The sequence below is a fragment of the Spea bombifrons genome, chromosome 6, assembly GCF_027358695.1.
Source record: "Spea bombifrons isolate aSpeBom1 chromosome 6, aSpeBom1.2.pri, whole genome shotgun sequence".
Taxonomy (NCBI): domain Eukaryota; kingdom Metazoa; phylum Chordata; class Amphibia; order Anura; family Pelobatidae; genus Spea; species Spea bombifrons.
In genome coordinates, this window is record NC_071092.1 from 10,874,888 (window position 1) to 10,886,916 (window position 12,029).

At 41.4% G+C, this 12,029-nt stretch overlaps 1 protein-coding gene across 1 annotated transcript; it reads left to right on the plus strand.

Moving 5' to 3' along the window:
- Positions 1 to 5,139: 5,139 nt before the first annotated feature.
- Positions 5,140 to 9,877, plus strand: LOC128500022 (hyaluronidase-1-like). The gene is made up of 3 exons (XM_053469031.1): positions 5,140 to 6,323; positions 8,600 to 8,689; positions 9,317 to 9,877. The coding sequence occupies exons 1-3, from the start codon at positions 5,370 to 5,372 to the stop codon at positions 9,647 to 9,649; spliced, it is 1,377 nt and encodes a 458-aa protein (XP_053325006.1). The 5' UTR covers positions 5,140 to 5,369; the 3' UTR covers positions 9,650 to 9,877.
- Positions 9,878 to 12,029: the final 2,152 nt, after the last annotated feature.

Consider the following 12,029-nt stretch of genomic DNA (forward strand, 5'->3'; position numbering starts at 1 on the left):
CCATTAAGAGTGTGATTGGTGATATTTTAGTTGTATATTTTTATCTGTTCTTAGTATATCTTCATACTAGTATGTGTACGTGGCAGTTAACGTCCCAATAATGCTCGCGGATTTTTATGTATTTGTCTGGATCCCTCCAGGCCCTTGTGTTTGCGTTGCAGTATTTGAAGGACTATGGGCTGGTTAATGGTTTGACTGGTTAATGGGTTATGCCGTCCATGTTCAATGTCCTCAGGTCGCTTTCTCTACATGTTTCCCGATCACATTGCAACAACATTCTTACCATATCAGCATTTTTTAGCTAGAACATGAGTAGTATTACCGCAAAACTCTTCTAGGAGTTGGCAGGTTATAAATCTTATATACCTTCTTGGCTCGAATATAGGCCGCACCCGATTATAGGCCGCACCCTTACAGGTATTTTATCATTTTTTGGTATCTATCAGTTTGTCAGCATATGTTATATACAAACAGAAAACCAATAGCCATTTTAAGCCCCCCCTTAATTCATAATGTACCTTACTTATAGATATGCCCTCCTGATATGCCACTCTGACCCCCCAGATATGCTTTATGCCCCCTAGAAATGCCCCCCGATATGCTTTATGCCCCCTAGAAAATGCCCACCTGCCCCCCCAGATATGCTTTATGCCCCCTAGGCACCCTTGGCAGATTGTCTGCTTCTCTGTATAGGTGGATTTTTAGTGAGCATTTAAAGTCAGAGTAGAGATGTAGAGAATCCCAGAGAACCAGAAGAACATACGTAAAATCCTAGATATCTGTGTGGTAAGAGGCGGAAGAGGATGGTTTGGACAGTATTTGGAGATAAGAGATATGGAGGTTAAAATGTTTCCAAGGGCTCTGTAGGTCAGGAGTTTAAACCTGGTGGATATGGGGAGTCGGGGGGGGGGGGCAATGGGACAGCAAATCAAGAGCCACGCGATCCCAGAATTAGTCTGTCAGCAGTTTTCTGTACGGACTCGAGTGCGGAAACGCGGGAGAGGAGGAGGTTTAGTAGTACGGAGTTGCAATAATTCAGGCGAGATATCACAAAGGAATAGATTAGTAATTTGGGAGACAGGATTTGGTGACCAGCTGTATATGAGGGGTCTAGTGTGACACCAAGGCAGCGAACGTGGTATGTTGGGGAGATTGATGGAGATATCAGGAATTATGGGTAGTGAAGGCGAGGGAATAACCAGCAGATCAATCTTTGAGATACTGAGCTTCAGGTAGTGGGATGCCATTTCATAAAGACAATGAGTAAATTAGTGCCTCTTCTTTGGTGGTACCAAAAGAACAAATTAGTTGTCCAAGGGAGGAAATGTAGACATCGCGAGTGGAGTAGAGGTCCCAGTACTGATCACTTTTAAGCACAAAAGGCAAATGTACAAGAAGCTATATGATACGGCAACAGCTAAGTCTGGCCATAGGAATAGCCAAGCAGACATTGTGAATACAGCTATCACAGACTGCCCTCTGCTGTTACCTGCTGGCACAGAACTCACTGGGCAGACCATCAAGAAAGGAAAGGGAAAAATACATATGGGGCGATTCTGCAGAATCCTTCCATGCATTTCAAAAGGGATAACATGAAAAATGTAAATGGACCACAGAGCTATCAGTTAGGGGGAGGATTAACAATAGAGCCAACTAGGCAGTTGCCCCAGGGCCCATGGTGGCAAGGGCCCCCAACCTTATATTTTTAATTAGATACTATTAATACTTTGTAATTGTGTTATAAAAACAACAAGCTCAGAAAAGACTATCAAGACTTGCCAACAGTGAAATTGTTTTCAAACAATAAGAGTGAAGTGTCATCTGTGATGAACAGATTGCATGCAGGAAAAGGTCTTTCACAACAGAACAATGAGATGTAGACTTTTCCATTGACAGAGCCAGCATCCGGGATAATACACGGAACTGAGGCAGAAAGTGTCCACAATCTGACCAAATCCGGGGCTATCTAATGTCAAAACATTTTAACTACAGCAGGTATTTATTTATTTTGGGGATTTTTGACACATACAAAACCAAAACTCCAGTACCACTTTCCAGAGCACCAAAAAACATGAAAGTCAAATTATGAGCAAGAAAATATTGGTTAATAACACTACATTAACTCGAAATTCTAGATGGAATCACCATCAGTTGTGGGTTATTCAATATATCTACTACTCTTTAATATACAAGGTTTCATTTGTTCCTTACACTGTTCTAAAGCTTAGTAGACACTCTGAAACATAGTAACTTTTACTATCAATTCCCTTTTAAACATTTATATATCTATATTTATATCCACTTTAAACATATGCATTAGGCATTCTTGTGAAGGTAGAGATACATTTTCAAAATTTGTAATTACTAAAAGTGTAATGCAAAATACCGCAGTTAAACCAGAACTGAAACTAGCACTGATGTCAGGCGCGGAAACCATTAGGAACATCTAATAGCATTCTGAAAATGAAATGCAATGCCTACAAAAAAAAACAATTCTTAAATAGTGTGCACATTAAAAAAAAACGAAGAGCTCTTTGTTTCTTTTGCCTTTCTGTTATTATAAGGCTGAAGTTGCAGATACCAATTAGTCAGCTGTAAGAAACCCATATTAGAGTATTCTGTTACCATTTTACAACATATATGATCTTTCAGCCCAAACTTTACATTTTATTTGACTTCTTCCCTCCATACTGACTCTTTCTGCCTTTTTTCACCTTCCTCGTACCATTTCAAATATTGTTCCCATATTTCTAAGTCATATACTGTTCTGTTATTCATGTAGAATTGTGCAGCACGAGACCGCTTGTATTTAGCAGGCATGAGCAGTGATGATGATGATGGCAGGTAGTGAGGGGACCCCGCTTGCTACAGTAAAGTTGTCTGAACTGGAAAGCAGGAATACAGGTGCACTGGGTGGTGTGGGGGCCGACTAGGTGCATGGGGCCCTCTACTGCAGCAAGACAGACTTCATTTCTGGACTATGATTAGTGATTAGTGACTTATCTTCCTACTGCCTGTCATGTGACAGATCAGCCGGTATTAGCCGCTTTTGTGATCACATGCTGCATGCAGTAAGAGTGGAAGCTGTGTGGCTGCCCGCTAGTGAATTTGGCTCAGAATAACAGTGCGAGGATCCCCCAGAACCCCCAGATCCAAGAGATACTCTGCAGGTAGGAGTTCCCATCGGCGTTTATGAACGTCAGTGGGATTTATTCACTGAAAGCAGGAGATATATGGTTTCAGCACCTTAATATGGGAATCTTAAATACGCATTATGAAGATGGAACTCTTATGAGTTTATTCTGCAGGATGCCCTTAACCTATATATATATTTAACTGCTCAGCCATGTAATAATGCAGTATAAAGAGACAGCACTTGCTGGAAAAAACCTACCAGTTTTGGACTTTCATAATGAATATTAATGTATGGAGTTGAAACCAAAACTCCCCCTTTAGTAGAAATAATTATTTTTGTGTGCAAATGTGTATAATCACAGTATGTGGGATAAACTGCTGCCCTGCAGTATGCGGGATCATGAAGCGTTGTTTTGGTGTGTAAATATACCTAAAAGGTCAATTAAAATGACACTGTGGGGCCCATGATCTGACTATATTAACATTGTTTTCATTAATTAAAAGTGAACAAAAATGTTTCAGACTCGAAATAACTCGCGGATATAAGTGCCGTTATATATCACTATTATTTCACTTTACATTACTTTGTCATTATTATTGTTACTAAAGGGGGTGGCATCTGCAAGTCAACTGATAGAGGAAGTATTTTCACAATAGGAAGTATTTTCGCATCCCCCTTCCTTACATAGTTACAAAGAAATGGATACATTTCTAAATATTACAATGATACTTAAAATCTGCAATCAACATATTAGGCCAGGGGTGTCCAACCTGCGGCCCTCCAGCTGCTGCAGGACTACATCTCCCATAATGCTCTTTCAGCTAAGGGGCTGGTTGAGGAGGATGGGAGACGTAGTCCTGCAGCAGCTGGAGGGCCACAGGTCAGATGCCCCTGCATTGGGCTTTTGTAACAGCAATACAATGAAGTTTTCTTCAGTTACATGCACCCATTTAAGAAACTTGGTCCTGGAGCACCGGTAGTTTAATGAAGAATTGAATTGTGTCTTCATATCCTACATCTTTCCAGTTATTGTTATACTTAGGATCTCTCACGGTGTGCTCCGGGGTCTCAGGATTTGTACACCAGTCTCAGGGTTTCTATGTAAAGGGGCATTTTATTTATCATTTTATTGATGATTGAGCATCCCGATCACTCCATTTCTCTCTGGTATATAATATTTGAGTGCAACTGACTGTTCAGAAGACTCATAGAGCCAATGTCATTATGGCATAACTTGTTTAGTAATTTCCATGTTGTTTATTAGTTTCATGATTCCCATGAAGACCTAAGCTGTAGATACCGCCCATCACCTTACAAAATCACCAAAACTAAGCAAGAACAGGTGAAAATCGCACAGCCATAAACAGTCAGCTCGGAACGGTGTGAGTAGGAAGAGTCACCTTCACATGATGGCTCATCATGGAGATCCATAGGTCTGCATATCAACAAAAACGAAATCAGATTGTAAGCTCTTTTGAGCAGGGCCCCCCTTACCTCTTGTTTATGTTATACACTCATTTTATGTCCTGTTTACCCATTATATGGCGCTGCGGAATATAATGGCACTATATAAAACAAGAAATAATAATAATTACTATATAGATATATATCACTGTATTTCATACTCAGAGAAAAATACTGTTCCATAGGACTGCCCTAGTAAAAGTAATTTTAAAAGTCTTAAATAATAAAGTGGTTCAACCCGGAGGGTTCAGAAAATTTCCTATGGATTGGCTATTACACAAATGTATGCGTTTCACTTATAAACAGAAATACCAAGAGAAATACTAACATAGAAAGGGGAGTATGTTCAGCGAGGGTGTCCCTGGGAAGTGAGAGCGGATAACTGGAAAGAGTTACAATTAAAGGCATAAGACTGAAAAGAGGAAGCGAGAAAGTTTAGGGCGGAAAGAACTTGAAAATGGGATGAGATAAAATGCAGGGGAGGGGAAATTTCACACTGAAAATAATCTCAATGCAATCCTGTTGAACCGTGAGTTACATTTCACAGAAGCTGGACACACTCTGCCTTCTGTTCATGTGTTATTCTCGTTCATAATATCCCCCTCCCAGACCTCAAACCAGACTGGAGCAGACAGAGGGCCGGGACACACAGCTTGCTAACCTTTTGGATCTTCTGGGGACATGGACATTTATCTGTTGGAGCATTTCTTTGTGGACCACGAAAGAGATCATTTGGTAAACTAGACATCCTCGACTTCAAAGGTTGTAAATGTGTTGTTCCTGGCATAAGATCATCATGTGTCCTGAAATAATGTCCCCAAAGTATCTCTTTCAGGTCATCATTTGTGTTACACTTTCACTCCTAGTATTTTTTCCATCTGCCAGTGCTGACCCTGTTCTTAATGGTCAACCATTTGTGACGATTTGGAATGCCCCAACCGCTAGATGTTATGAACAGTTTGGAGTGACTCTTGACCTGGGAGCCTTTGATATTGTGAAGAATCAAAACTACTCATTTCTGGGCTCTGAAGTAGTGATCTTCTACAACACCCAAATAGGTCTCTATCCCTATTTTGATGAAGAGGAGAACCCTATTAATGATGGGCTCCCCCAAAATGCCAGCCTAAGAGACCATCTAGCTAAGGCCTCTGTTGACCTGGAGGCAGCCATACCTGATCCATTTTTCAAGGGGGTAGCTGTGGTAGACTGGGAGAACTGGAGACCTCTGTGGATACGTAACTGGGATAAAATGACAGTGTATAAAGAGCGTTCAGCTGACCTGGTGAGACAAAGATACCCAGAGTGGCCACAACAAAAGATATTGAAAGCTGCCAAGTTGGAATTTGAAGCCGCTGCTCGGGAATTTATGCAGTCAACTTTGGAGTTGGGATGTAAGATGAAGCCAGGTGGACTTTGGGGTTTTTATGGGTTTCCCAGCTGCTATAACTATAACTACAAGAAAACACAAAATTACACAGGCGAATGCCCAAAAAGAGAGATACGAAGGAATGACCTTCTGTCCTGGTTGTGGGGGGCTAGCCGAGCCTTATTTCCAGATATATACTTGGAGCAGGATTTGAAGATGTCAGAGTATGTTGGAAGGTTTGTGAAACACAGGATAGAGGAAGGCTTCAGAGTTTCCAAGGTTGCAGGAGGGGTGGAACTACCTGTCGTTCCCTACGCTCGTATTGTGTACACATACAGCATGGACTTCCTCACTCAGGTAAGCTAGAGATGCTTGGTATAACCAACTTATATTGTCACTGGTTTCCTATCAAACAATATCATACAATGACACATTGATGGAATATAAATCAAACAGGGGCAAAGGTTCATCATAACATACACTTGATGTCAACCATGCAGGTGAGTTCCAACAGCCTTTTACCATGATGCACCTGTCCCCAAGTAGTCAACAAAGCTTCAGACAGAACATGGGTTGGGGGCAACAGAGATTAGAAATGCCAAAAGTTTATTGTATGTTTACACAGTTTTGTATTATTTCAAGGAAATATTATTATATTTGAGCAATTGCTTGGAAGCTTGGAGAAGTAGAGTGGGAATCAGTGGGGACCATAATTAGCCTGAAGTGGGGTGCTCAATGTGCCAATTCCCAAATTATTCGTTTTTTAACCACTGGTTCATAAAGAGAAACTCACACGTTCTTTTTTATTGATGGTATTGTTTATGGGTTATGCAGACTGTTTATGGGTGTTAGATGCTATTTGTGACATCTGTATTCACGTGATTACGTTGCTTGGTACATTGCGAGTAACGTAATCAGTGCAGTGTTCTGATCTTCGCCCATGTTTTTAATGGGTTTAGGGACCGCCCATTGTCCTTAAGTGGTTAATGATTAATTATTTGTTTGAAAATAGTGGACAGGATGGAGGGAGTTCTTTTTTAATGTAATGTATGGGTCTGGCTAAGAACCAATGTGTGGATGGCTCAGCCAACTAAGAGACAAATTGAAATCACCTCCATGTAACGTTTTATTGACTATATCGCCCCATTCCGTATAGCACTTGAGTCTCTTAAAATTGGAAGGTTTCATGATACTTTGCAAAATAAAAGTACAGATTTTGAAGATGGCTACAGCATAGAAGAGGCAGTCCATGAGAAGGGAATGTAGGTCCCAGATAGGACATTTAACATAGAAACATAGAACCTGACAGCAAATAAGAACCATTTCGGTTCATCTAGTCTGCCCAATTTACCTGGCGTAGAGACCTTAACCAGTCATTGGTCTCGCCTTACTTTCAGAATAGAAGTGATTTCTCCTCACCTTTGCATGCCAAAAGCTATGTCAGGTCAGTGACTGTATTGGACATGCAGTGATATTTTACTGGTAAGTGTATAATACATTTATTCATGGAGCACTGAAGTGGCTCATCGATGACTCATAAATATGAGCCAGCTGGATGCAATCAACACAAACTAGAGAAAGCAAAGGAGCCAGAGATCTGGGAGGTCTGGTGTGATCTCAGCAAGACTCAGAGAACGTCTGTTAACCCAGGGTCGTGAAAAAACTGTAACATCGGCCAACTTGGCCTTCAATACTGGAAATCTAGATAGAAACATTTTGACAGCAAATAAGGACCATTCGGCCGATCTAGTCTGCCTGTTTTTCCTGAAGTAAAGACTCATGTTTACATTCCCCAACTGTATTAGCTTCTACGGCTTCTGAATTTCCCTGAAAGAGATGTGAAAGCTTCAGCCAGTGAGTTTTGCTCATTTTTTAATGCCACGACCTTGGATGGATGTATGATGAGGTCAGACATACATCTTATTCACGAAACAGGGATTTATCAGTGTATTGCCATTAAATACAAAACCTTATCTCACTAATTAACTATGCAATATGGGAAGCCAAATCCAACAAATGTCTTGGGGAAGGTGGGATAAGTTGGTCCTTCATAAAGCAAAGTTAGTTTGAGCTGACATTCTTCATTTTACTGTTGTTAGAGAATTAATTCCCGAATGGTATCACCGCATAATGTGTAAGGCCAAGGAGTGACGACGCATCAGACTTGCTTGGCTTGCTGTGTTTACAAGCAATGAGCCATATGTATAAAGATCACTCTTGAATGTGAAGCAGTCATTATGGAACATTTCAGGTGATTGCTGTACAATTAGAATTCTGCCCCCCAAAAATGCTGTAAGTACATTATTGTTCTAATTTAGAACCCCAAACAAATGTTTGTTGATGTGAACGATACCATAATCTTTCTGACGATTGCACACTCAGGTCAAAGGCGCTCAGGAAGCGCTTTCAAAATGTGCTTAACGCGATCGAGTGTTTATCTCAACTCAGTAGGAAATTGCTAAACACATTTTTTGCTGAGTTCAGGTCCTTGCCAAGTCAGGATTTCTGCTTACCTATTTAAACAACGTACAGTATGTTAACCACATAAAAAAACCTAGAATGTTTCCTGAATACTGTTGTGTATTACACATCCCGTGACTTGTATTTACCTTTATTGTGTATGTTCGCTTCAGGAGGATCTCATCCAGACATTAGGACAGAGTGCAGCTTTGGGTACAGCTGGTGTCATCCTCTGGGGAAATGCAGACTACAGTGTGAGCAAGGTAACTAAAAACGGAATATTTAACACTAAAAGGATTCAGGTCTCCTCTGACTTTATCATGTTCCTTTCTGGTGTTTAGCAACTTGGGTTATACTCCTTAAAGGCTACATAGTGAATCGCACAGCCAACAGCTGTAGATGTAATAAATAGCTAGATCTCCTATGTTATGGAATTGTATAATTGTGTAACTGAAACAGTGTATCACTGAGTGACTGGGCTATCAAGGACTTAAGTTTGATAGCCCAATACTAAGAACTTACGTCTGTAGCCAGACCAAAGCAGCTTCTGCCATTACTACATTTACTTGCAGATCTGACTTCATTCCGTTCTTCTTTATTCCCATTACTTGTTCTGATATTCTTGTAGTTGCTTTGGTCCTGATGATATATTTATAAGAACCATTTTGTACTTTATGCCATTTAATATCCCAAAATAATATGTGTGAGACCCCCAAACAATGAAATACATTGTAAGCCTTGTTCTCTGTATTTTTTTAAATCCATAAAACTTTTGAACACTTCCAAACCTTAAATAACTTTCTTCTGTTTATGTCTATGTTAATCTGGGTCAGAGAGATCTGATCCCGTTTTAATAATAAATATCTTTATCATTATCTTGATGTTTTCAGGAGTCTTGTCTGGCTGTGAAATCCTACATAGATGACACCCTGGGTATGTACGTGGTAAATGTGACCACTGGAGCGATGCTGTGCAGTAAGGCTTTGTGTTCAGGGAATGGCCGATGCGTGCGTAAAGATAGCTCATCCGAGGTTTATCTTCACCTGAATCCTGGAAGCTTCATTATCAAGAAGAACCTTGTAGGCCAAGGATTTCTTGTGTCTGGGCAGAGCACCAAGGAGGACATCACACATATGGCAACATATTTCCAGTGTCGCTGCTATTCAGGGTGGAAAGGAACTGATTGCTCTGAAAAAACCATGGTTGTGACTCAGTCAACTTAAAGGCTAAGGGCCTAGTTATAACCCCTGCATACCCTATAGGAAAATGTAAAACTCTAGCAAACATGTCTTCATATCTGAGAATACAGCGTTCTTGGCGTACATTGCCATTTAGTATTTTTCCTCTTTCTCTATATACTTGTATAGATCTGCCTGAAAGTGTTTTACAGAAGACATCAGAAAGTGAGCTTTTGTTATTCCTACAAAAATAATAAACTTATCTTAAGAAAAGCAGACTTTTGTAATTGTGATAAAGCCTACAACAAGAGTTCTTATACAGAACACCTCACATTCTCTGTTCTGGTGTAGCAAAGGTGCTTTGTGCATCTAAGAGGAACCGTTGCCATCACTGCCCTTGTCAATCAATGGTGTGTCTTGGAGTAACGTAGCTTACATTATCTGATCAATTTCCTGTCCAGAGGTTCTCTCCCTTCTTCTCACTTACAATTTTTAAACGTTGCCTCCTACAGATCACCAAGGAAGATAAGGAAGCCAGTTTGGGACCAGGGCCTTAAAATTCCACTGAACGCAGAAAGGGGTACGGTAGGCCCAGGCAGTGGCATAACCAGTTATGGTTGACCGGGGCAGAATAAAATTCATGCTGCCCCCTCATTCACCCTGTTCCTGTGCACCTGGTTGTAAGCCTACAGCCTCACACACATACACTGCCCTTACACACTCCTGTCCAAACATACACACAAATACTCACCTTACACACTCCTGTCAAAACATACACATAATCACTGCCCATGTAGACGCATATACATATACACTGCCTTTACACACACGTATGCACTACCCATATAGACAAATGCACTGCCCTTACCTGTCCCTACACACACATAGACACAACCCTTACACACACCTACTAATACACACACATATACATATACACTGCCCTTACAAACTCCTGTCCAAACAAACACATATACTCCACTTGCACAGGCCTGCCCATACACACACATATTCGCTGCCCATGTATACACATAAACTGTCTTTACACACACACATGCACTACCCATATAGACAAATACACTGCCCTTACACATGCCTGCCTCTACACACACACACACAAATAAACACTGCCCTCATACACACCTGCTAATACACACACATATATAGATATACACTGCCCATATACATACACTGCCTTTACACACACATATGCACTACCCATATACAAGGCTGATTCAAGGCTCTGGTGGGCCCTGGGCAAACAATATAATAGTGGGCCCCCCTCCCGTCCTGTAGTAGGGCGCAGGTGCTGTAGTGGGGAGTACAGGGGCTGTAGGTGGGGGGGACAGGGCTTGTAGTGGGGGGACAGAGGGCTTGTAGTGGAGGGCCCACTAGCCCTGTTCCCCCCACTACTAGCCTCTATTCCCCCCCACTACAGCCACTGCTGCCAATTGATGCTGAGCCCCGGGATATGGCATTAATCACCGGCGCATAGTGATTAGAGAGCACGGAAGCCAAAGTATGAAGTAACAGACCTCCTGCTCCCCTAATGTTGGTCCGGTTAGAGGGAGATTGTGATCCCCCACGGGGGCACGCTACCCAGACCAGCGCAACCCTTGCACCCAGCATTTGGAGGTTGGAGAACGCGGAGCGGGTGGCTGAAGAGGTGAATACATCTCTGAAAATAGAAATATAAAATCTGACAGCAAATAAGAACCATTCGGCCATCTTTCCTGATGTAAAGACTCAGAACTTAGTCAGTCCCTGGTCTTGTCTTCAGGGTAGCTTTATGTCTATCCCATCCATGTTTAAATTCCTTCACTGTGATTGGCACTTCTGCTGGGTGTCTGTTCCATTTATTTACCAGTATGTATCTTTGTATGCATCTTAATAAACAAAAAAGAGACAACTAACCCACACAAAAGAAGATAAAAGGGGGAGGACGTGGGTTGGGTATGTTTAAAAACACCTTCAGGATGCCCCACGCTGCAATGAAAACAACGGGCTCTAAAGTGTGAGGTCCCCGCTGGAACCAATAACGTCCTCTGTAGGTAAAAGGATACCTGCGATAATGTTTCAGTAATAATGTGCGTAAAGCACCCACTGGATTAACTTCTGCCATATATGCTGGAAGGATGTTCCATGTATCGAACACCCTTTCAGTGAAGTAAAACCTCCTTATGTTACATCTGAGGCTCTGAACCTCTAGTTTTAGACCTCATGCCACGTTACCTCCTTTAAAATCTGTACAGAATTTGTCAGCTTGTAACATATATATATAGTTTATAGAAGTTTCCACTGTCCCGAAATATTTTACACCGGTAAAACTTAACCGGGTGCTTTACAGACATTTACCAGGAGGGGGCGCGCTAAGAACTACAGGTTCCAGCATACACTCGGTGACCTTCGTTTGGCCTGTGACGTCCTG

Coding starts and splice junctions, on each gene's coding strand:
- LOC128500022 (XM_053469031.1), top strand. CDS start 5,370: ATGTGTTGTTCCTGGCATAAGATCATCATGTGTCCTGAAATAATGTCC. Junction 6,324..8,599: donor GCATGGACTTCCTCACTCAG/GTAAGCTAGAGA, acceptor TGTTCGCTTCAG/GAGGATCTCATCCAGACATT. Junction 8,690..9,316: donor CAGACTACAGTGTGAGCAAG/GTAACTAAAAAC, acceptor TGATGTTTTCAG/GAGTCTTGTCTGGCTGTGAA.